At 48.6% G+C, this 26,081-nt stretch overlaps 1 protein-coding gene across 1 annotated transcript; it reads left to right on the top strand.

The window, feature by feature from the left end:
- Pla2g4d (phospholipase A2 group IVD) lies at window positions 1–23,344 on the top strand. Its single transcript, XM_051144439.1, is given in 23 exon segments — window positions 1–140; window positions 5,523–5,599; window positions 5,781–5,913; window positions 7,527–7,658; window positions 8,262–8,302; window positions 8,685–8,727; window positions 9,941–10,004; window positions 10,264–10,400; window positions 12,871–12,981; window positions 13,110–13,147; window positions 13,294–13,316; window positions 13,319–13,428; window positions 13,778–13,914; window positions 15,345–15,567; window positions 19,117–19,234; window positions 19,556–19,580; window positions 19,582–19,688; window positions 19,888–19,989; window positions 20,110–20,298; window positions 20,662–20,843; window positions 21,386–21,416; window positions 21,419–21,565; window positions 22,933–23,344. Coding segments are annotated over 23 exon segments (2,502 nt in total). The 5' UTR covers window positions 1–68; the 3' UTR covers window positions 23,193–23,344.
- Window positions 23,345–26,081: the final 2,737 nt, after the last annotated feature.

Genomic DNA, 26,081 nt, shown 5'->3' with positions numbered 1-26,081 from the left:
CAGCTGGCCTCATTTCACTGGGACAGTTACTACATGCAGCGGGAGAGCTGGAATTCAGCAGGAGTTAGATGTGGAGTGGAGACAGAGGGATTGGCATGGAGAGCCTGTCACCTGAGACACTACGTGGCCATCCTCACCAGGTAACAATGTCTGCCAGGCCGGTGGCCAAGAATCAGGGAGAGACTGGGGCCAACAAGCCTGCTGTAGCTGAAAGGGCGGGTGGCATTAGTCTCTGTGTGGCTGAGGGGAAGGGAGGTTGGTGCTTGGGAGTATGGAGCAGGTAGGGGATCATAGGCACACATAGAAGTGGGGACCTGCAGGTTATGAGACTAGTCAGCAGAGCGTCTGCTCACCACCAGGACGCCCTCAGGGCTGTTCCCCCAGGCCTGCTCCCTCTGCCCTACACTAGAGAGCAGTGGCTGCTCCTCCCTGAGGAGACTCACCAGGTCCATAGCCCACTGCCACAGACGGTCTCAGTCGGGTATAGGTCCTTGGGTTGGGAGTTCTCAACGCGGTCGGTGTGCAGAAGATAAGGCGAGTAACAAACAGAAACAAACCCAGAGGTGCTGTTTGATTTTGAGTGTATTTTGGAGACAAGCAAGACAGGTTTATATACACATTTTAAAATGGGGGCATTCGCGAGTGGTTACATTATTTTTCCATACAAATCAAAATACAGGATGCAGTGTATTTATGTTGTCATCAATCTTGAACAATCACTCATAAGTCATTAGATTGGTATCAGTGCATGCGCTCTCTTTATCAAAGGTCAATGCTCTCTCATTGTGCCAAACATCTGTGAGTCAAGACCGTTTGTTTTCTTAGCTCTTCCCCCACTATCTGGAGTTTTCTCAAGCCTCTTATTTGTAAGTAATAATATGAGCTATTCACTGGAGACTAATTCTTAGCCATGTTTTCATTAACAAGTGGAATGGAACTTAGTGGTAAACGACTGAATGACCCTTGGCTGCAGTTTCAATAAAGGGTCACCTAGAAACACAGTTAGGTCTGAAAAGTTCTTTGATAAGAAAAATAAAAACAAAGACAGAAAGAGAAAACATTCAGAAAAACAGTCAGGATGTTCCCAAAACAATGAGTGAGAAGAGAAAAGGAGAGCAGCTGCAATTAGTTAGTTACTCCTGGAAGAACACCAGACCCGTTCCAGGAAGCTCTCCCTATGAGTAGGGGTCGTTACCTTGGTTCCAAGGTAATGTTTGTCACACAGACTCCACTGGCGGGGTCGTGACAGCCCACCACCCACTACGATAGGTAGTGGACTCCCTGGAACCAGCTGGAGCCCTGTGGGTCTCAATGCCATAAACCCTCGTGGGGACTGTTTTCTGGCTCCAAGAGCTCCGAGGATGCACTCAGGCCAAGGATCCCACAAAGAGTTCATTCCTCCTCTCAGCCCAGAGTTCTTATCCTGTGCTAGAGACAAAGGCCAGCAGGACAGCTCCTCTGCCTGCCCCAGGGGACATTAAGTTTCTAAGGTGGCTCGCCAAAGTCCCTTTTTCTCATTTGCAGACAATCATGGGTTTCTCACTGGGGTCCTGAGACCCAGCCTAAGCTACATTGGGGTAAGCAGCTATGGGATACTGATCCTGGAAGATACAGGCTGGATGCCTGGGGGAGGAGGGATACTTCTACTGGGAGGGCAAGATTTGTTGTCCTACCCTGAGTGGAAACATCCTGTTGTGACAGGGTAGTGGAGGGGCCAGCCAGTCCTACCTCTATTGTGCCCTTCTCTTAGGAGCCCCACATCCCATAATGGTTTATGAAATATCTTAGGCCACATATCCTCCTCCTTCCTCCTCTTGCCAACTCTGGGTCCAGATCCAGGAGTAAACAAGTGGGAGCCTGCCTCATATTTGGGGAGCTCCTTGCTCCGGTCTGGTGTCTGCAGGATTGGGAGCTTTGGACTGATATGATTGATGACTATGTCCACCCTCCTCCATTGCACAGGTGAGCTCTTGCAGCTACTTCTTGGGCTTCTTTGGTGCTGGCTGGGGACTGGAGCTTTGCCTGGCGGCAGGAGAATGCTTGGCAGAGCTGGTTGGGCATCAGACTGCTTCTGTGAGGAGTTTCCGTGTGGACCCAACAGCTCAGCCTAACTCAGTGGAGGAATTGGGGCAGGGGCCTCTGGCCATAGCGTCTGCTTTGCCTTCTCTAGTTTTCCTCACCCCTGCCCCTCAGCCACAGGGGAAAGGATAGAGGGACTCATTCTCTCAGTCTGCTGAAGATGAGGGGTCATGATGGTGATCCTCCATTCCCAACTCTGGAGGCCTCTCATCTCCCTTGGGCCACACTTGTCATGGGTAGGGACCAGGACTGAGCCTCTCTCAACCCTTCCTGGCAAAATGTGGGCCCTGGGCACCTCTCCATAGTCAGGAGGGTGGGGGAGGCTACACCATCCCTGTGTGTGTGTGTGTGGGGGGAGAGAGAGAGAGAGAGAGAGAGAGAGAGAGAGAGAGAGAGAGAGAGAGAGAGAGAGAGAGAGAGAGAGGCTGAGACCCTCAGTAGGAGACAGTCTCAGGATCTAGGATCTACAGATAATGCGACTGGAGGGCCCTTCCAGAAGCATCTGTAAGTTGACTTACTGGGGTCAGTCAATGATGGAGGTGCCATTTCATATGGGAATGTCTTTGGACAGTGAAAATGATGCCTCGTGCCCTGGGAAAGCTCCTCGCCACTGATGTGATAGATCAACACCATTATCAGTTAGAAGCAAATGAAGAGATTCTAGTATGTCAGTATCTCAAGATCAGTGAGGGACGTGTGGTGTTTTTATGAAGAGGCAAGGCAGGTGGATTGGCACAGCATTGTGAGATCTGGCCTTTACATCTGACTTTTAACTCTGTAACTTTCTTTTTCTTTTTTTATTATTTTTTTGTTTTTTTAATGTTTTATCTGCCTGCATGTACACCTGCAGGCCAGAAGAGGGCATCAGATCACATTATAGATGGTTGTGAGCCACTGTGTGGTTGCTGGGAATTGAACTCAGGACCTCTGGAAGAGCAGTCAGGGCTCTTAACCACTGAGCCATCTCTCCAGCCCAACTCTGTAACTTTCTAAGTCTTGACCCTGGGCATGTCAGGCTTCCTGAGTCTTGGTTCCCGCATCATAAAATGAAAGACATTTGAGTACTGCTGTTGAGGTAGGGGAAGGAGTGCCACCAATGAGACCGTGATCAGCTTAGGTAGCAGCTAGGCCCACACAGGCACTTCATCAATAGTAATGGGAACAGTTATCTAGAAAACACCCCCAACTCCCAGGCACCAACAGCCTTGGGCAAGCTAGGCAAGTGTCTAACGAGCTACAACCCCAGAAATTCTGGTTGTTTTTGAAGTTCTGGGGGGGAAATGCTTATGTTTTTCTGACGAATTCTTCCTTCCATCTCCACCTCCGAGAACACTCTATGAGAGCAGTACCACTGTGACTTCACTCCAGACAAGAAGATGGAGAAGTTTAGTGACTGGGTCATACAGCGAGTAGCAGGTGGGGGACCCTGGCTCTAGAGCCTGCCTTGGATCCCTGGTAAATAGCAGCCGTGGCTATAGTTACAGTTCTGGGAACACTGTGTCTTCTTAGCAATGGTCTTAGACAAAATTAATCTGCCAAATTCTGGGTGCTTTCTGAGGAGGAGATGCTCCTCCCAGTGGTGAGATGCTGCCTGTGCTGGTCCTCTGCCTTAGAGTTGGGCATCGACCTCACGCACCACCCTGAGACCAGCGTCAAGCCAAGCATCATCTTCTGTGTGTCAGGGAGGAGATGAAGGCAGATGCCTAAAATGTACTAAGTTCCTGGCAACAATCATTACCTCTAGCTTAAAGACTACAGAGTTGAAATGTTGTTGGGGTTGCTAAAATTAGTCCCCTTCCCCCTCTCTCGGATCAAGAAGGCAATCAGAGGGCAGCAATGCCCAGCTAAGAGTCATTGTAGAGTACGGCCACTGGCGGAGGAGCTGACTTCACCACAGCTGAAACCCCTAGCACTCCTAGGACCCAGAGCACCCTCCAGTTTTCTTTGATTTGGGTTTGGTTGGCCAGCTTCTTCTGGGTAACCTACCCTGACAAGCCTCGTGATCCGAGGTAATTCACATGGGTCTGTCAGGATCCAGGGCCGATCCCAAAGAAAGCCATTGGCTTGCATGCTCTTGACAAAGAACATGCCAAGAGAACAGCATCTCTGGTGTGTGGTTCCAGCAAGAATAGCTCACAGTGGGTCTGCAGGAAGGGCACTGTGTGTGTGGCAATGCGTGGTAGCACTCCCAGTTAGGAGGGGGCCGTATAGGGACATAGACAGCAGGACCCCCAATGGTTGCCACTCTCATGGAGGCACAGACATAATAACACTGGAGACTTGTGATCCAGTAGCCCTGAGGAGAATCTGGCGAAATGCCTCAAGATAAGAAAACCCCAGACTGGGCCTTCTGCCATGCAGGCTCTGCCACCAAACGAGGCCCACACTGACTCTGAATAAGGAAGATCTCTTGGGACTCTTATCTCATTTCTCACCCACTCTGCTCTTACCCAAGGCAGCCAGAAGCTGCAAGGTGGACAGTGGGCACTGCAAGCAGTGGCACAGAGGTATTTGTGAGACAGCACATGCCTTGTGAGTATCTGAATACACAATGTCCTTTCACTCATCATTAACTGTTCTGGCCTGATTTTCCTGGAGTTGCCTAATTTGTGGCCAATGAATTACGGATGACTGAACCACAATCACTGATGATAAAGTGCCTTCCCAGGGGAAGACATAATCAACATCCACCCCTCTTCTCAAGCTCCCAGCAACTGAGGAGGCACTGGGGTCTTATCTACAGGGGTGTGGGTGCTCCTCCACACAACACATCATAGATGGAATGCCCTTCCCTAGTCTCCTCTCTGTCTACATATACTTTAGCTCCTCCCTGAGGCCACATGCCATTAAGGCAGAGTTTCATACAAGGAGAAGAAGAGAGCCTCTGGGTGTTCAGGTGAGGGTCTCATGACGCTCCTTCTATGAGGGGTTATAAACAGTCGACAAGCTCATCTGGAATTATTCTTTCACAAGGGGACAAAGATGAACCCCCCAAGATGGTGGTCACTTGGGTGAGAGGGCAGTCGTGCACCACACACATTTTAGAAGTTGTGGATACCATGGGCTGCTGGGTTCCCTTGGCTCAGTCCACCCTGAGACATGGGAAAGGCACAAAGAGACAAGGAGTGGACCATCTGCCCCTGACCAGTGAGGCGGTTCACTCCTTGCTTTGTCTGCTATACTTGGGATTCTGTCCCTGAAAAGGAGAGGACCCCAGCAACACTGCCATCACCTCAATTCCATGACTGCCAAAGGCCAGAATCATAACCCCAAGGACAGTGGTAGGCAAAGGCTTCGGTCTCTAAAGGTGTTTCCCGAAGGCCTGGCATCCTGGCAGCATCACCATGGACTAGACTGATGAATGCGTTCAGGGACCTGGGTAGCACAGCATCTCCAGGCTTGAGAGACCGCTAGGAACTGAGGAGCTTGGGGTCTCTTTGCAGGAGGATGCCTCTGTCTTATGCCAGCTTACCGTGAAGGTCCTTGAGGCTCAGAGTTTGCCCAGGAATGATCTGTGTGAGTGACTGTCTGTGGATGGGGACAGGATCCCATGGGGAAAGGAGCAGATAGTTTTTGGGGGTGGGGCTTAGCTTCTCTTGGTGGATACTGGCATTGTCATAGGAACCTGGACAAAAGCCCTGTAAAGGATAAATGGAGTTCTGTCTCTTCTGATGGATGGTTGCCTTGACTCTGTCACTGAGTAAGATAGATCTGTACGTGAGTCTGAAGCTGCCAACAGCTCCCGGAACAAACTTCAAGACCAAAACGGTCACCAACTCCAGTAATCCTGTGTGGAACGAGACCTTCAGCTTCCTCATCCAGAGTCATGTCAAGGTAAGTGTTGGGTAGCACCAGCCACTCAACTGTAGACAGCCCACGCCCCCTTCCTCCATGTGAGGTATCAGGATCAAGCAGGGTTACTCCAGGGCTCACAGAAACTCAGGAAGGAAGGGTGTCTGTGCTCCAGACTCTATATGCTATGAACAAGGGGATGTGGAGGAGTGAACATGGCCTTGCCGCTCCCTGACTGTGGGCCCGATGTTGGGGGGAAAGTGGCTGCTTTTCCATGAGTCCATCTGTAACGTGGGGATCGGAAGCTTTCCTTCTTAACTGGGCTACTTAGGGAGGGCTAAAGAGGAAACTACCTAGAAAATGTCACACAGTACCTGCCACTTTGTCTTTGGGTGTGTTAGGGAACCAGCAAAGCAGACCAGTTGAAAACTTTTTCCAAATTTGAGCTACATTTGTTTTATTCTGTCTATGTGTACCTGTGTGTACCACAGTGCACATGTGGCGGTCAGAGGGCAACGCAAGGGAGTCAGTTTTCTCCTTCCACCATGTGGGCACTGGGGATGGATCTTAGTCTGTCAGGCTTGCCAACGGATGCCTTTAAACACTGAACCATCTTGCCTGCCCCAGAAAAGAATTTTTAAATATTGTCTTCTTTTCCTTTTCCTTTTCTTTCTTTCTTTCTTTCTTTCTTTCTTTCTTTCTTTCTTTTTCAGACAGGGTCTTACTATGTAGTTCTGGCTGGCCTAGAACTCACTATGTAGACCAGGCTGGCCTCAGACTCGCAAAGATCCACTTGCTTCTGCCTTCAGAGTGCTTGGATTTGAGGTGTGCAACCATACCTAGCTTTTTTTTTTTTTTTTAAGGGGTGGCATGTTGCTGTTGTTATTGAGATAGGCTCTTTTTACATAGGTTTTGGTGGCTTAGAGCTCACTATATAGCCAGGCTTGGCCTTGAACTTATAGTAATCCTCCTGTCTTTGCCTCCTGGCTGCTAGATTGCAAGCATGAACCACCTTGTCCTGCCTAGGAAGAGAATATTTCAACATACATACATACATACATGCATGCATACATACATACATACTTGAGACAATCATTGTGCAGTTCAGACTAAGCTCAAATGCATGGTCTTCCTGAAGCAACCTCCCAAGGTCTAGGATTGCAAGAGTCTGCTTCTACTCTTGGTCACAAACAAGACTTGTGCCAGCATGGGTTTGGGGGGGTGGTTCATGAAGTCCTACCCCCTACCCGAGCAACTATTGGCAGTTGGTGGCTCCTGGGGGAAGAAGAGTCTATTTTCTTTAGGGATTTGGGCCCTGAGAGACTACCATCCAGTAGATGGCCCCACGCTTACACACATATAGGCAGCACTAAATGGACTCAGTGGGTAATGAACCAGAGAAAGAAATAGAATGTGGGAAAATGCACAGGCTAGGATGAGTTGTGGGAGGTAAAGGAGGAATTGGAAGGAGAGGTCGTGGTGGTAGATAGACCCAAACACCTTATGTTCTTGTATGCCTATTAAATAAAATACTTAATATTTAAAAACATGAGGAGAAAGTAGGGACTTTACTGGACTTCCTTATACTTGTTTTACACTTGTACATGAACTATTATTGCAATAAATCAGTATTATGTTATGTTCCTGGTCCCTAGAATATTCTAGAGCTAAGTGTCTATGATGAAGACTTAATTACAAAAGATGACATCTGCTTCAAAGTTTCCTATGATATCTCAGAAATCTTCCCTGGCCAACAGCTCCAGAAAACCTTCACCCTGAGTCCTCAGGTGTGTGAGAGGGATCCAGGCTGAGGAAACTGCTCAGCTTCTCCAAGCTGCCAGGGTGCTGGATAAGAGCTGGTTTTCATTTTAACAGGAAAGGGCTGGTCTAGCTGCTGTTGCAGACATCGTGCCCAGAGCTTTAGTCACCGGCAAGCTAGCCCTCAAAACACTGCTCAGTGGAACCACAAGGGGGCAGTATGGGCTCATCACCCCTGCTCAAGGGCTCCCAGACCTGGCCTTTTCAAGGTCTGGTCTAGCTTCCTGCTGCAGGCTTGGGGAAGGGAGGCTAGAGTTCTGGGGTCCAGTAGCCTCCCCAGCAGGGAGAAAAAATAGGACCTGGATATCCTCAGGTCACCTTTGGCCGAGCCCGTTGTCTTTTGCCTTCAGCCCCATCAGGGTTTGGGGATCCAGAAGGGAGGAAGATTTGTTCTCTGCAATGCCTCTAACTTGGGCAGGTAGCTTATCTTCCTCTATTTCCTCAACTTTGTGTTGGAAATGGTCACAATAGCACACTTTCCTCAGAGACCGCTAGAGATGGCGGGATAAAGGTTTTAAGAGAACGGTGTCAATTGTATATGTGGGTGACTTGCGCACCCTTTTTGATCACAGGGACCAGAAGAGTTAGATGTAGGATTTCTGATGGAAAGAACGTGAGTAAGAATGAACAGCCCAGGGCGTGGCTGGGGACACAAGCTCTAGTCAGAACACTGGCCCTGGCCCAGATTCCTTGTTGGTCTGTCCAGCTGAGTCACCTGCCTTCAGCTCCCCACCCCTGCCAGGGAGGTCTTGGGATCCTCTTGGGATCAGGGAGCAGGAAGGGTGGCATTTCCTTGGTCCCATGGTCTCCTTTCTCCTCGCCATCCACAGCAACATCTCCCTGTTCCTGCATCACTCGGTGGCGGGTGGGGGGGTGGGGGGGTAGGGAGGAGTGTCTCTGTGGATAGGCATATGAGCAGCAGGGATGGGTCAGTGCAGAACACTCAACACTTTTGCTTCCATTTACGTCCAGAATGGACATTTTGATTTTTCCAGGCTGGACCCTCCAGAAAACCTCGTCACCAACAATGTCCTTGTGGTAACGACCTTCCTGTGACTCAGATTCAGAGAAGGGGGAGTTGGGGGTTGGGATCTGGGATAGAGAGGAAAAGGGACAAAGGCAGGCTTTGTGGTAAAACTACCTCAGACTCCCAACCAGGTGATCCCCTGAAGCTATGGGGCACTTGGAAAGAAGGGAGGTGGCTGTGCTGAGAAAGTTCTGGTGGCTGAGGGACTGTTGAGAAAATGTAGGTGCTTTCTGATGGAGTTTGGTTATGTGTAATGAGCACAGAGTCCTTGTGATTCTTCCCTGACTTCATAGTAAAGTCCAGCATACTAGGGCCGTTGCCATTTATTAATATTGAGGTCACTGAGTTCCTCCTTTGAGAGCTCATGAAACTGCAATGGGCAGTAATGGCCACAAGGTGGCGACTGCTGCATGGAAAACTGCCTATTGGATGTGGGGCTCACGACAGACTTCAGAAGAATAAAACCAGGAGCTGACTCCTGGAACACACCTCAGGGCTTGCGAAGTGCCTGGCTGATGGATAGTTCACTCCTAAAAGGAATTCATAGTGCAGCCTGGCACCATGTCACATGTCTATAGTCCTAGCACCTGAGAGGCAGAAGCAGGAGGCCATTCATTTGAGGCCAGCCTGGTCTACATAGTGAGTTTCAATCCGGCCAGGGCTACATATTGAGGCCTTGGGTCAAAGATAAAACAAAATATTCCCTTCCAGTACGGTTGTGCCTTCTCTGAGTTCTGGGGACCAGCGGGACCAGCATGGGTTGTTAGGTCCAGCAGTTCAGTTGGAAGGAAGGTCTGGCCAAAGCAGCATCAGCCATCGGGCCTGACGGGGAGAGGGCTAAAGGCAAGTCAGTGGAGCTGAGGATAATCAAGAGACCGTTCTGGTCACAGTGGCTCCAGGTGCTTCTTTGCCACCCTCAGCCTGTGGGCCTGAGATGCCCACACACTACTTGGGAGCCTGTAAGAGGAAGCCTAAGCTTCTGGATGCTTAGTAAAGCTAAGAGAGAGAGCAGGGATAGGTGGGGGACGAGCTATCCTGGATGCTCCACCCAGACAGCGGGGCTTAGTGGTTTGCAGCAGGCAGGGGTGGGTCCCATTCTGAGCCTCACTTCTTGTCCTGTGTGTGGTGGGTGTGCCTGAGGCTCAGTGAGGCTCAGAGTTGAGGGGGGTGGGGAACCTCAGCTTACCTTTTGGAATTCCTTGCCTACGACGTGGTCTGCTCCAGGCCCGCGAACTATCACACCTGAACGTCTGTCTGGACAGAGCTGGGAAGGCCACCGCGGCAGCAGGTGAGAAATTCCTCCTGATTCTGCCTGGACTGCGGTGGGTATAGGCTGCTGGGAAGGCCCCCCAAGAAGGGAGCAGCTGTGCTATAGGTGGGAGTTGCACGGGGCCGTGCTATGCAGCGGGCTGGAGAAGGCCCTCTTTAGAATCCTGCTTACTGTGGCCCAGCCTCCACTTCCTCTGCAAGTAGACACTGCTGCTAGTATCTCAGGTCTGAGATGGAGTTTGAGGCTCTTTTTGTTCCTCGTTCTCCTCTGACCCCAGGTCAGGACAAGCTAGAGCTGGAGCTTGCGCTAAAGGGGTCATATGAGGGCACACAGACGTTTGCCCTGGACGGAGCCTTTACCTTGAACTTCCACTATGTGAGGGGCCACGACACAGAACTGAACGGGTGCCTGAGGGTGAGTCTCCGCTCTCCGACTCTTGCACCGCCCTCAGCTCCATTCCTTTTCCCCTACCAAGGCCTTGTCGGCACCTCCCGGTTAGGCCTCACTCCCTGGGGGACAGCGACCATCAGCGGGGGCCAGGGGACGGTTGATCTTTTAGTGCTCAGAGGACATAGTGCTGGTTAAAATAAAACCTGTCTGTGTCCACACAGACAGTCGTGCAGCCTGGCCTCCTCCACCTCTGCTGACTCACTTTTGTTCAAGGTCCCCTTGATGCTCCAGCCATCTTTTTCTGCACATGCCAAGTGCTTTTCAGGTCCTCTGGCTCCCTCAATACCTCCTTGACCTCCTCTGCGCCCTGCTTCTCCTCCTTCCCCATCTTAGCTCAAGCAACGCCTCTTCAGAGATGGCCTCCACCTCAGACAGATCCCCATAGCTCCCTTAGTTTACAGTATCCTACCCTATCTCATTATGATGTGCTGACACCACGTTACTCACATCAGGTTGTTTTGGTTTTTTTTTTTTAGTTATTCGAGATGGTTTCTCTGTGTAGCCTTGCTTGTCCTGGACTAACGTTGTAGACCAGGCTGGCCTTGACCTCACAGCAATCCACCTGCCTCTGCCTCCCAAGTGCTGGGATTAAAGGCGTGCACCACCACGCCCGGCCAGGTTTTTTTTTTTTAATTAAATATTTTTTTACATATACATTTATATTATTATACATATATACAATAAACTCCCTACAGCAAGAACCACAAAACAATCCGGAATTATATAAATGTTACATTCATAGTGTTTTGGCTATTTGTATTTGGTAATCTTGAAGGAAAACATCTTATCTTGATGAGTCTAAAATTCTTAATGTAAATCAATATCTATCATATCTTATCATTATCAGCTTAAAACATCTATCTAGACCTAAAAAAATCTTAACCCCTAGACAACTAAGCTTAATTGTAAAACTAAACTATCTGGTCTTCAACTCCATCAGAGACTTGAGAAGGAATAAAATTAATTACCTGAGTATACAGGGAGTGCAGGTTAGCAGCTTTCCAAATGAGAAGATGACAAAAGCAGTTTGCTACCTGAGCAGTCACCCAAAGCTCTCGATATCGTCAAAGCATCATCTTCAGCTTTCTGGCCCAATATATCTGACAGACATATTTGTGAGGCAGGAACTATTGAGGACTTGCTTACCCTGTCTTGGCAGAGTTTGGCTGTCGACTCTGCCTGCATCTAAGCTTGCCCTTTTTTAGGCAGAATTCTGTCTGTGGTAGATATGAGGACGTTTTGTCCAGTGGCTAGTTTGCCACATTTGAAGCCATCTCCATAAAGAGGTTCTTTGATGCTCATCATCCTGTTTGAGGTAGGCTGGGTGTTGCCAGGAGTTAACCTGTCTTGTTGTCAATGAATCTTTAAAATAATAAAAACATTTTTAAATGCCATATTCTGTATGTCTCTGAGGTGTTTGAAGATTTTACCTATCTTATCTTTCTATAAAATCACATCTCTTGCACCTAAGATGTATATTCTTGTGATAAAAATAGACTAGTAATTGATATGACCATGATTTGATCAACTAACAATTAACTTGTGTAACTGATTTATCCTAAACAGCCTGCAGTAGCACTTTCAGAGTATTGGAAGCAAACCTTGTATTATAATTGAGTTATATGGGTACAATACTGCATATTAGAGTAGAAATATATATAATGTGTGTGAAGAATAATCTTACAGTGAATTCTTATACCACTGTATCTAAAACTAAACTTATTTTGCATCTATACACAAAATTCTATACCAGCAAATTAAGAATAACCTTGTGAGTGACAATTAAGGCATTAAGTTGAGGAGTAGATTCACTAATCTACTTTTTGTTCTATCTTCTCTATACATCAGGTTTTTTTTTGAAAAAACATATTTATTTATTTATTTTATTACTATGTACAGTGTTCTGCCTGCATGTGCACCTGCACCCCAGAAGAGGGCATAAGATCCCAATGTAGATGGTTGTGAGTCACCATGTGGTTGCTGGGAACTGAACCAGGACCTCCAGAAGAGCAGTCAGGGCTCTTAACCTCTGAGCCACCTTTCCAGACCCCTGACATCAATTCATTGCCCATTTACTTTCTTTAAAAAATATTCTTAGACACGGTGTCACTAGCAGCATGGCTAGTTTGGAACTGGCTGTGTAGACCAGGCTGTCCTCAAACCCAGAGATTCACCTGCCTCTGCCTCCTGAATGCTGGGATTAGAGGCGTGAGCCACCACTCCCAGCCATGACCCATTTCTTCATTTCTTCACAAAATGACACATGTACTTCAGTCAGAACAGGGCTCTTGCAGGCAGTATCAGCCATCATCGTTTGTAATTGTTATAACTGGTTCTGCACTATCATGGGAAGGCTGCCCTGCTTGCAGTTGAGACACTCAGAATTTGTTAAATGGATGAATAACTGAATGGATGGATGGATGTTTCCCTTCAGAGCTCCGGAAACAATGGCTGGAACTCAGGTACCTCAGCCACACTCTTCAGTGTGCCCCTGAACTCCTTGGCCACAGGGAAAGAGGTGACCATAGACATTCCTGTTACAAACGTAAGTGGCCTCAACTGGAGGGGAAGGGCCAAGAGGAGTGGACTGGAGGTGCTCCGACATCCCGGGGATACCCGGATCTCCCTCGGGGTCTAGGGTATTCTGAACACCGCCTCTTGCTTTGCTTTTAGGCCCCAGAAGCGAAGCTGCAGCTTAAGACAGAGTGCTAGTAAGAGGCACTGGCCTCTGTGGGGACAGAGGGTGGATCATGGGGTTGGGGTAGAGAAGGAAGTTTTTTTTTTTTCCCGGATGCTCACTGTGGGCTTGGTCACCTAAGGAGTGATCCCCTTGGACTCTCATCCTCTACCACCCCAGCCCTAAGGAGTTGTCTGTGCGGCTGGCTATGGGATCTGCCCTGAGGAGCAAGCCTTCCTAGGCAGGAGGAAGCACGTGGTGGCCGCTGCCCTAAAGCAGGCCCTGCAACTGCATGAAGACTTGAAGGAAGATGAGGTTTGGGGGATGCATCAGGGATGTGGGTAAAGAAATTCTGGCTTGGCCTGTGCCTTTTTAAGTCCCCCAAAGAATGGGATTGGACTTTTGGGGAGGGGGGGGGACTGTGCTCTGGGCTGAGGGCTGTCCCTCCAAACCTAGGATAACTCCCACAGTTCCTAGCTGCGAAGACCCTTGCCTGAAGGCAGGGAGCAGACTTGAGCAAGGCCTTGGTAAGCATCTCTATGTGGTCCAGGTCCCTGTTGTGGCCATTGCCGCTGAGGGGGGAGGTAAGCATCTCTATGTGGTCCAGGTCCCTGTTGTGGCCATTGCCACTGAGGGCGGAGGTAAGCATCTCTATGTGGTCCAGGTCCCTGTTGTGGCCATTGCCGCTGAGGGCGGAGGTATGCAGTCTATGATCTCACTCTATGGCCACCTATCGGCACTTCAGAAGTTGGGCCTCCTGGACTGTGTGACCTACTTCAGTGGCCTCTCAGGCGCTATGTGGTAAGAGTTATAGGGACTCGAACAGCAGACGTGAATAGAGCCCAGTAGGGACGGAGTGGATGCCAAGGGCCCTTTGTATGGGGATTCCATGTGGGGAGAGCAGTAATGGTCTGATGGGGCCAAGCAGCTTTCTCAAAAGGAAGAAACAGATTTAACTGGAAGTCCTACCAGGAGCACAGTGATGTCAGAGGGCTTTTCCTAAGTCCTAAGGAGTTGGAAGAGGGAGGGCCCAGAAAGGGCTGGATTTGCATTTGGCAACTCTGTTCTCGGGCCTTGGTGACCTAGAGCAATTTCTCTGAGTCTCAGTTGGTTTATCTCCAAAATGTGTGTGCTAAGAGACTTGCTCACAGGTTGATGGGAGGCAGCCCATTGCAGGCAATGATTTATGGCCGACGCACACCAGCCTCCAGCTGGTTTCACAGTGGATGCTTTGCGCTCACACCACTTTCTGGGGGAATTTCCCTTTTTGTTTATATAGTACAAGTGAGGAAATTGAGGTCAAGAAATTCTCTTATACTGAGCTGGGCACGGTGGCCATATCTGTAATCCTAGTGCTTTAAAGACTGAGGCTGGAGGATTGCCATGAGTTCCAAGTGAGATCTTCTCTAAACAATAAAGGAAGAAGAAAGAGAGAGAGAGAGAGAGAGAGAGAGAGAGAGAGAGAGAGAGAGAGAGAGAGAGAGAGAGATATCAAGAAAAGAAAGAATGTTCTTTATACAAAGATAGCAGTGCCTACTTTACTCTTCAGTCCGCCTCCCAGAGGCGAACGTGGACCAAACCCTTTCACTACTACAGATCCATTCACTCTAGTCTTGTTAACACATGACATTAGGGAGTAAAGAAGGAGAAAAAGTTTAAGTGACAGCTGTTGACGAGTACAGTCTTAAATGACTTCAGGGCAGGCTCTTAAAAGGTAGGGGTAGAGACTGGGGCTGCCCAATATAATAGCCATCAGCCACACACGACTGTAAATTTGCCGGTTTGGAGTTCGAGGAGGCCACTGAGGGGGGACTGTTCTTTTGGGGTGAGAGATCGTAAGAGTTCTTAATGCTGAAGACAGGCGGACCACAGCACAGGGGTAGCTCTGAGGAGAAGGGGGTCCAGAGTGGGAGGGAAGAGGGCAGGAAGAGAGTGGGGAAGTTTCCTTTTTAGGCCCACAGTTGGCTGTTGCTGTTACGGAGTTCAATAACATAACTTATTAAGGCTTTTTTTTTTACTGGTCAAAACCCAGACCACAACAACCCTACATAACGCCTATTTCATGCCCTTCCTGGTATAAGATGCCCATACTCAGCCCAGGACTAGAAGGGAGCCCCAAGATACACTCATCTCCAGATGGACTGTCTCGGCAGCGCCTCAACAGTCCCTCCTTTAGGGATTAGACGTGGGGTGGGATTGGGCCTCAGCTCTTGTCCCCTTTTGCCCTCCAGGACAATGGCCCATCTGTACCAGGACCCCGAGTGGTCACAGAGGGACCTCGCGGGACCCATCAGCCATGCCAGGGAGCACGTGACTGAAACCCTAATGAAGGAATTCTTCCCCAAACACTTGGTGAGCTACCACCAGAGATTGAAGCTGCGGGCAGAGCGCAGCTACACCACCACCATGACAGACCTGTGGGGCCTGGTGTTGGAGTCCAAGTTGCATGGGCAGGTGTGCTGTCTGCTCAGCAGCATGCCACAGCTGAGTCCTCGCGAGCGTCTACTGAGGGTGGAAAGAGGCCCTGAGAGACCGTGTCGGGTCTCAGCACTTGGGAGGTCGGGGCAAAGGGGTTCAAGGCTAGCAGGGACTACACAGAGAATGTAGGCAAGCCTGGGTCACAGGGACTTTGACTCAAACAAACAAACAAACAAACAAACAAACAGAATTCGAGGGTTAGTGCCTGTCCAATGCCAGGATGCTTTTTTTCTGGCTCAGTTCTTCAACTGTGGTCGCATGCATTTTATTTCCCATGGCTGAAGCAAACTCCATTGTGTGTATGTTGTATTTCCTGTACGTGCTCGTCTGATGATGGACACCTAGGCTGATTCCATAACTTGGCTGTCCTAAACAATGTAGCAATGAGTGTTGGTGTCGCAGGTGTAGCAGTGATGTATCTTTGGGCAGATGCCCAGAAGTGGTCCAGGTGTAGTAGTTCTAACTTTAGGGAGTTTTTGTTTGCTTGCTTGCTTGCTTTTTTTCCCCCTCAGGACCTCCATACTCATTTCTGTAGTGACCACTCTAATGTACATTCTCAGCTGTAGTGTCTTTCCTTTTCCCTCAAAGCCTTGCCAGTGTTTACCGCTGTTTGAGGCTTGGGCAAGATGGCATCTCCCTGTAGTTTTGACCTGCGTTTCCTTTATGCCTAAGGCTGCTGTAGCATGTATTTTTTGGGCGTTTGTGCTTCTTTTGAGAGTTTGATTTGATTCTGAGGTTTGGAGTATTTCAGTTTTTGAGCTCTTCGTATGTTCCAGATCTTAACTCCTGCCTGGTGAGTCGCTGGCAGCCATTTCCCCCGTTCTATAGCTTCCCTCTGCTGATTGTTTCCTTTGCTTCCCAGAAGCTAATTGATTGCACTCACATTTGTTGATATTTGCTATTGTTTCCTGTGTCGGTTTCAAAGTTAAGGTTTCTGAACCATTTTGAATTCTGAGCGAGACACAAGGAGCTGGGTTTGTTCTTCTACGCCTGAATACAGTTTCCCCGTTATCGATGAAGCCATCTTTCCTCCAAAGTATGTTTTTTTTTGTTTTCCAAAAAATCAGGAGACCGCAGCTGTGTGCATGTATCTCTGTATCTCCTATTCCACTAGTCTCCATGTCTCTGTTTCTGTGCTGATGCCCTGCTGCTTGTGTTTTGTTACTGTGGCTCTGTAGCAGAATTTGAGATGAGGTGTCATAGAATCTCTGTTGTGGCTCTCTTTTCCATCAATTTGTGTGTGTGTGTGTGTGTGTGTGTGTGTGTGTGTGTGTGTGTGTGTTCGCGCACGCGCGCACATGTGAATTTTGGGGCTCACACTGAATTCTGTGAAGAATGTCATTAAAATGTAAAGGGGGTCCACATTGGACCTAGAGACCACTTTCAGCAATATAGCCATTTTCTTTTATTTTTTTCTATGTTTCTTTTATAGAAAATAAGTGTTTTTCATACGATAGATTCTGATTATGGTTTTCCCTCTCTGAACTCCTAGATCTTCCCTTCCTTACCTTCCATCCAGCTCCACACCCTTTTTCTCTCTCAGTAGAAAACATCCAGGCAGCTGAAGAATGATAAAATAAGATAAAACAAAATCAGATAAGTTTTTAAAAATCAGATAAGTTTGAATTTGAACAAACAGAAGAAAAAGGGCCAAAGAAAAAAAAACCACAAGAAACCCACACAGGCACAGAGACCTGCATGCTCACAGACACAGGGATCCCATCAAAACATAAAACCAGAAGCCACAATATATACACAAATGGCCTGCGTATATAAATATATATAACACATGCCCTGACAAAACATTACAAGACAAAGAGCCTCCAAGGACGCCGTTGAGTTGGCTTTCGGGTTCGCCACCTACTGTCAGGCATGGGGCCTGTCTCTCCAGTGAGACTCCACTGGACAAAACCACATTTTCACTTACAAGAGGCTGCCTTTGGAGAGAGCTTGTCCACTTCTCCTCTGCACACCGGGACCCACCTGAGGCAGACCTACGCAGGGAGGGCCTGTGCATGCTGCCCGTCTCTGTGAGCTCTTATATGCACTGGCCCTGCTGTGCTTAGAAGGCCTGGTTTCACAGTAGTAATTTTGCTGACCATAAGCATCTACTTTGATTCTTCTTTCAAATCGTTCTGGCTACTCTTGGACTTCTGTTCTTCACAACGGAATCAATTTGTCATGCTTCACTACGAATGTTGGGATTCTAGTTGAAATGGTGTTGGGTTTATCAGACCAGTGTGATTACTTGAAGTGTTCTTTTATTGTATTACTGTGTCCTGTGTGTTCTTTGGATGTACTGTTTAAGTTCATATTCAGTTTAAAGTGTGCTATGCTTTTACTAACTGACTTTTCTGTTTGGTAGCAACAGCTAATTAATATAGAGGGAGAAGCTTATGACGGTATATTTTATGAGGTATTAAAACAAGTTTCATCCCAGCTATAAAGAAAACTATTATTTATTGCCATTTGCTCCTTAGTAATGATTTCAGCATGAATTTATGGATATAATTTGTAGTAATTTTTTTGAGACAGAGTCTCATGTAGCTCAGGCTGGCCTTGAACTCTTAATCCTACTCCTGCTGAACCTCAAGTGCTTGGATTAGACATGTGCCACCAGGCCTGTTTTATGCAGGGTGAAGGCTCAAACTCAGGGTCTCACACATGCTAAATGAGTTGTTTTAGCAAGTGAGTTACATCCTCAGTCCTCAATTTCAACTTTTTTTTTCTTTACAATTTTGTTGGGTGGAGCGAGGATGTCAGGAAAGCATGTGGAAGAAGCTGAGATTTGAGCTGCATTAAAGTGAACGCAAAAAGGTCAGCATGTCCCTTGGCATAGCATAGAATGTGAGCAAAAAGGCTGCTGTGTGCTTCCTGAAAAGGTGCAGGAGTGTGTGTGTGTGTGTGTGTGTGTGTATGTGTGTGTATCTGTGTGTATGTGTGTGTGTCTGTCTGTCTGTATGTCTGTGTCTGTGTATCTGTGTGTGTCTGTGTGTCTGTGTCTGTGTATGTGTGTGTGTCTGTGTCTGTGTGTCTGTGTGTGTGTCTGTGTCTGTGTATCTGTGTGTGTCTGTGTCTGTGTGTCTGTGTGTGTGTCTGTGTCTGTGTGTCTGTGTGTGTGTCTGTGTCTGTGTGTCTGTGTATCTGTGTGTGTCTGTGTATCTGTGTGTATCTGTGTCTGTGTGTATGTCTGTGTGTATGTCTGTGTGTCTGTGTCTGTGTGTCTGTGTCTGTGTGTCTGTGTCTGTGTGTGTCTGTGTCTGTGTGTGTCTGTGAAGAACAGCATGGGCAGGAGATGAAGAGTTATTGACATTGCAGTCTTTGAGCTTGGCCCTCCCTGGAGATATGGTGGACTGCATATGGAGCTGACCAGAGCTGGCTACACACCCCCATTCATAATCCCCAGAGCCCAGTGGAGCTCAGCCTCCTCACTATCCCCCGTGTCCCTACCCTGCTCTGGCCCTGTTGGAATCACTGCCTCCAAGACACTGCTAATCACTCATGTTCTCATGCTTCCAACCCTAGGGAACAGATCAGAAGCTGTTGGAGCAGTGGGCTGCACTGGAGTCGAGTCAGAACCCTCTGCCCCTCTACTTGAGCATCAATGTCAAAGAGAACAACCTGGACACCTTCCACTTCAAGGGTAAAGTCCTACTCATTCCATCCTCTAACAAACTCCAGCTCCTCCATACCCTGAGAGCCCCGAGAGGATGCTATTGTGGATGAGCTCGGGAGCCGGCCAGGGAGCACTGCTTCCTTGGGGACGGGGTGTCCGTACATGTGGGCAGGGCGAAGTGAGAATGGTCACCTAGGAGTCTGCTTTCCTCATATCTGTATCTGCAGGGTTGGTAGCAGAGAGGAGGGAGCCAAAGGCCTTCCAGGGCCAGTGTCACTGGCCCTCAAATGACCCATGAGTCCCCACTCTCTTCCCTCACGACTCTGATTCTCTTTCCCATCTCATTAGAATGGGTGGAGTTCTCTCCCTATGAAGTTCCTGAAATATGGAGCCTTTGTCCCTTCTGAGCTCTTTGGCTCTGAGTTCTTCATGGGGCGGCTGGTGAAGAGACTTCCTGAGTCCCAGATCTGCTTTCTGGAAGGTAAGTGGAAGCCTCTTCCAGGACAGGGCTCTTGTAGCTCAAGTCTGGGTGGAATGTGGAAGAGCCATTGCAGGAACTGCTCTTTCCCCATGCCCATTTTCTATGGGCGCCCAAGAGTGGGGAATCATTTGGTGTCCGTGTGGAAAAGACAGGGTACAGGGACCTAAGAGCTGGCCCCTCTTGGGAATTTGGCCTTCAGGTATCTGCAGCAACATTTTCTCTGTGAACTTGAAGGACATCTGGTATAACGTCATGTCTGGGAAAGATCAGAAGGATCTCACGATGGATGTCCAGAACTCAGGTAGAAGAGGAGGTAGGGGGCCTGGGCTGAGGCCATTCCCCTCCAGAGGCTGGTGGAAGAGAACATGGGTAGGCATGGTTGGGCCCCTCATATAAGCAGCGTCTGCTACTCTTGATGCAGAACCCTCAGCCTCGGCAGGAACCTCCTCCTGTGTGGAGGCCCCATGGCTGCAGTCTGGAACAGCCCTGGCCCAGGCATTTAAGGGTTTTCTGAATGCCAGGCTATTCCACCAGTGCAATGCCAACTTCCTCCATGGCCTCCAGCTGCACTGGGAATACCATAACCAGAAAGACTTCTCCACCTGAGCAGGTGAGAACCATGACCATGTGTCCCCACAAGGCCAGGCTTCTGGTTGGGGTTGAGCTGTGGCTACTAGCTGGCAGAGATTTGTGGGGAGAACATTATATATATATAGTGTGTGTGTGTGTACCTATACATGTGTGTGTGTACATATACATGTGTGTGTGTGTATGTGTACTTCTGGGGTGTGGTCTGGACATCCCATTGTGGGGCCTAGGAGAAGGGCTAAGGTGACCTGAATTTATAGAGTGACACCAGAAATAAGAAGATGACATGGAGGGGAACAGGATCCGAGGAGTGTGTGTGTGTGTTGGGGTGGGAGGTACATATGGAAAGATGGCTGCTTCCAACTTGCACTGTCTTTCCCATCAGACAGCAACCTAGATAACAACCCGAATCAGCTGACCACACAGGACCCTCATCTCTACCTAATTGATTCTGGCAGCTTCATGAACAGCAGTTGTCCCTCCGTGTTCCGCCCAGGTTGCCAAGTGGATCTCCTACTCTCCCTCAGCTACAACCAATCCTTTCCCTTTGAGCTACCTAGTCAGTCTGTGGGAACCCCTCTGCCTGGACAGACTCATCTCCACGGATGAGCAGCAGGGCCGCTGCGCCGCTGCCCTTTACTTCCCACGACTAAGAGTGGAAGCTGTAGTCCGCAGGGTTTTTCTGGGTCCTCCCTTGGAAACAGCAGTGGTGGTGGCTGAACTCTGAGATCCCAAGACAGGGAAACGGGAACCTCTTTGGGGTACAACAGCTAGACAGAGCTGGCAAGAGATCTCAAGCACTGCCACAGCCAACTCCCAGCTTTCACTAGGAACTCTCGATGTTGGTAATGCCAGTTTGCACATGAGGTCCCCCGATGATGGTGCTATAACAGTCTAGGGGTGGAGTAAAGCTGCTGGGCTTTCATTCCCACCTTTAACTGCTGAGATCCTTGGATTCCCTCAGAGGTCTGCACAGCTTAGCTTGGGCCACAAACCAGGACAGGGCCAGGCTGTTATCTTGATGCTGAGGGAGCAAGTGGGAGTTGAACTGGTCTTAATATGGCTCTGAGATGACACAGCTCCCTCTCAGTTGCCCTCCCCTCCTCTAGGGACTGCAGCAATGGGAGAAATACTGCAGAGCTGGGGCCTGCCCTTCCCCCACGTGGAACTCAGCCCTGAGGACCGTCTCCAGCCCCAAGAATGTTACTTATTCTCAGATCCTACCTGCCCTGAGGCACCTGTTCTGCTGCACTTCCCGCTGGTCAATGGTTCCTTCAGGGACCACTCAGGCGCCCCCCCCCCCCCCCCCCCCCCCCCCCCCCCGTGAGGAGTCTATTCCCTTCCTGTTCCCTGGCGCTGGAACAGCTCTCCAGGGAAAGCTTTGGGCTGAGCATCGGGCTCTTTGGCCACGCCTCCCACACCTTTGTGTCCTCCTCCTGGCCTTGGTCTTTGTCAGGACCCTGGGCTTTCCTGCCGTGTGGCCTGGGACCCTCTTCTCAGGGCCCTGGGCCTCTCTCCTAGTGCCCACCAAACTTTCTTGTCTTCATTTCTACCAATTTGTCAGAACATTATCTTCTCTGAGTGGGAAAATCTAATGTCTGCCTTTGGTGCATCATGCCCAGCTTTCTAGTAGATACCATAATTCTGAATCTTCCAGACTTACTGCTTTTTGGTTTTGGTTTTGGTTTGGTTGTTTGCTTTGATATCAAGTCTTTCTGGGTAGCCTCAGATGACCTGGTACTCACTATGTGGCCTCAACTTCATGGGAATCCTCCTGCCTCAGCTTCCGGAGTTCTGGGATTACTCAAACGCACTGTCACATTTGCTTTCTGATTCTACTTTTTCTTCTTTTCTTTTCCTTCCTTCCTTCTTTTTTAAAATACGGGTGTTTTGCCCACATGTATGTCTGTGTGCCATTTGCATGTCCTCATGACCAAGGATGCCAGAAAAGGGCATTAGACCCACCCCCTTGGAACTGAAGTAAAATATGGCCGTAAGCTGCCGTGTGGTGCTGGCAATCAAACCTGAGTCTTCTAGAAGAGCAGCCAGTTCTTTTAACTGTGCCATCATCTTTCCGGTCCTCGTCTCTTTTTCTTTTCTTGTGTTGGGTGTTAAATCTAAGGGGCTTCCACAGACTAGCAAGTGCTCGGTAGCTACAGCCTCAGCTTGTGTTTTAAAGTTGTCCAGGCTGTCTGTGGCCTCTGCCTGTAGACCAGGCCTCGGATTTACCCTCCTGCTCGGCCTTCTGAGTAGCCAGATGCCAGGCCCCAGTTATCTCCCGAGCTTCCCAGTTTGCCCTTTAATGAATCCACTTTGCCCAGGCCTCTGAATTCTAAAGAAAATCCTTTCTTTGTTCCCACCAAGAGTTTTAAGGATCCATTCGTGAATCAGGCTCAGTCATAGCTTCCTGAGAAGCCACGGAACAGTCCCATGGGCTGTCTGAACTGCGGGAGGAGGGGTGTCGTGCCATAGGCGTGTCGGGATGACAAACTCCTCTTACCTCAAAATTGCTTCTTATCATCCATGTTGGTGTTTCTGGGTAAAGGGGATGCAAGGACCCCTCCCACAGGTCTCAGCCTCCTCTGGGCCTGGCTGAGAGACTTAGTCCTGCACACCCGGGCAAGCCTCTGTGCCCTGCTCCTCTCATCTTTGGCAGGGGCCCGGCGCAGCCCTGCTGAGCTCAAGGCTGGCCAGGTGGACCTCACAGGGACTTCGTCCCCCTACTGCTTGTACAACCTGACCTACAAAGAGGAAGACTTCGACCGTCTGCTCCAGCTCTCTGACTACAACATGCGGAACAACCAAGACACTGTCCTGCAAGCCTTGAAGATTGTTCTGAAATGCAGAGCTCCAGAGGCCATGCCCTTGGGAGTGAAGACCTGGGGCTTCTGGGCGTGGGGTTTAGGGCGCCTCTAAGGCTCTGAGGGTCACACTCTGACCCTCTAACTTCCAAGGACTTAACTCGGCCTGCAGCTAGGCACAATCACAGTGTTCCTGGCTGGAGCACCTAGTTCTCCAAGGCCTGGGCCATCTTCTGCAGCTAGTCTCACTGCCCAGAGGGGCTGTACCCTACCCTTCATCTGCCTCTGTGTTTCCAGCTGGTTTGAGAGGAGCTGCAATCCTCCGCTGGCCAGTACATAGGACAGCTGACCACACCAGATAAACTTTCACAAGCAATTCCTTTCTCTCCAAGCAGAATGGATTTGGGGAGACTTAAGGCAACAGGACAGACCAGCACCTTCTCCTCCCTGCCACTATACAAGGCTTTTCTTTCTTTCTTTTTTTTTTTTTAAGACAAAGGAGCCAGGGATGTGGGGGGTGGGTTTGGGAGGTCAAACCCACAGACTCACAGAGACAGAATATATGGGTCTGTATGGGTCTGACCTAGGTCCTCTACATATATGTTATGGTTGTAGAGCTTGGTGTTCTTGTGGGGATGCTAACAGTGGAAGCAGGGCCTGGCTCTGATGCTTTTGTCTGCTCTTGGGACCCTTTGCCTCCAGCTAGGTTGTCTCATTCAGCCTTGATTTGAGGGTTTGCGTCCAGGTTTTTATTTTTTATTTATTTTTTTTGGAACTTGTTGTGCTGTGTTTGGTTCATATCCCTGAGAGGCCTGCTCTTTTCTGAAGGGAAACAGAGGAGGAGAGGATCTGGGGGAGAGAGGAGGGAGGGGGGCAGGGACTGGGCAGAGAGGAGGGAGGAGACACTACTGCAATTGGGGTTTAATATATGACAGAAGAACAAATAAGTAAATAAAAATTTAAGAAACCCTCCCTATTTCAGGATCTCACCCTGTTTCAGTATTCAAGGCTTAGAGTTAAGCTTATATTTCAGCACTCTGTTCCTATGGATGATATTATAAATGGAATTATTTTTTTCAATGTCATTTTCAGACTGTTTGTTGCTTATGGAAATTTAGCTAGTTTTTGCAACTTGAACTTAAATTCTGCAATCTTTTTTTTTTTGTTGTTGTTTGTTTGTTTTTCGAGACAGGGTTTCTCTGTGTTGGCTGTCCTGGGCTCGCTTTGTAGACCAGGCTGGCCTTGAACTTACAGAGACATTTGGCAATCTTAAATTTACTAGCTTAAATACTTTTTGGTGGACTCTTCAGAGCATTTATGTATCTTGATATCTACAAAAAGAGATATTCTTACTTTCTCCTTTCTGATTTGAACACCTCTCATTTGTTTTTTTGTTTTTCCTAATTGCCATGCCTAGGCTCTCTGACACAGGGTTCAGTGGGCATGGCAAGAGCAGCCATCTTTGTTCTGTTCCCTGGTGTGGGTGGAAAGCCTTGAGGCTTTCTACTAGTTTCCTCTTCCATCTTCTTAAGTGGTTTTGGTTTCATCAGACTGAAAACATTCTATTGTATTCCTAATTTGTTGACTGGTTTGTGTTTTTTCCCATAAAAGAGAACTGAGTTTTTCATTTGTCTTGGTTACTCATATGGGTTTGTTCTTTAATCTATAGCTGCTTCTTTTGTCTGTCTGTTTTTTTGCTTTGGGTTAGTTGTTTGTTTGTTACTTTGTGACAGAGCCTCTCTCTCATCCTTGGCTGGCCCAGAACTCACTATGTAGACCAGGCTGGCATCAAACTCACAGCGATCCGGCTGCCTGTGCTTCCCAGAGTGCTGGGGTTACAGGTGTGCGCCACCACGCCTTCTTACCCTATATTCTATTTATGTGCCTTACACTTACTGATTTCTGCATTTTAACCACCCTTGTATCGACCATGCCATATAATCCTTCATGGGTATTGCTATCACATCTTTTTAAAAAATCTCCTACACACACACACACACACACACACACACACACTATGGATGCCTCGACTAGAGGTAGGAAGTAAAGTGGGAGGGTTAAGACAGACTTGAACTCAGAGATTGCCCTCAGCTGATGTCCCTGCTCAAAGTCTTGCCCCATCTGCTTCTTCTGTATTTGGCTTCATTTTGATTTACATTCCTCATGTTACTACAAACTTGTTTTTCTTAGCCACAGTGCTGGTGACAGGCACCGTCCACTGTGTTTGTGCTATTCCCCTTAGTTCTAACTGTGGTCTATTATGTTTGCTGGTGTTCCCGTCTCCATGTTCTCAGTGGTGAAATTTGGGAATGAGGAAAGAAGACTAGCTCCTGCCTCTGGATGCTGGGAGCTGCAGCCCCTGCCTCCAGCTGTCCTCCTGTGGCCACAGCCCTTCCCCAGAGCACTAGGGCCCATGGTTACCATGGTGATGGAACAAGACAAAGGCAAGGCTCCATAACAGGTCTGAGTATGGAAAAAAGTCAAGATTGTCACAAAATCTGACTCAGTTAGCTGATCTTGGTTCATGAGAGATGGCAGTTTCTTTACCATTCATGGCTTCTGATCCCTGCCTTGATTCCCTATGCCCTAGATAAATGTTATGAAGACACCCACTTGTACAACTGACCCTGTCCTGACAGCATCTGATCCAGGGCAAACCTTTGCTACGTTGAACATTCCTTTAAAAACCACCTCTCACAGCTGGGCAGTGGTGGCGCACGCCTTTAATCCCAGCCAAGATGACAACCTGAGTTCAATCCCTAGATCCACTTGGTGGGAGAGAAACAATTCATAAAAGTTGTCCTCTGAGGCGTAGTGGTGCACGCCTTTAATCCCAGCACTTGGGAGGCAGAGGCAGGTGGATCACTGTGAGTTCAAGGCCAGCCTGGTTTACAAAGTGAGTTCAGAACAGTCAAGGCTACCCATAAAAACCCTGTCTCAAAAACAAAACAAACAAACAAACAAAACAAAACCCCCCTCCCCCCAGAAATCTCGAACTTGAGAT

Source organism: Acomys russatus, chromosome 4 (genome assembly GCF_903995435.1).
Source record: "Acomys russatus chromosome 4, mAcoRus1.1, whole genome shotgun sequence".
Taxonomy (NCBI): Eukaryota; Metazoa; Chordata; class Mammalia; order Rodentia; family Muridae; genus Acomys; species Acomys russatus.
The sequence above is the reverse complement of the archived record's forward strand: the minus strand, read 5'-3'. Positions and strand labels throughout refer to the sequence as shown.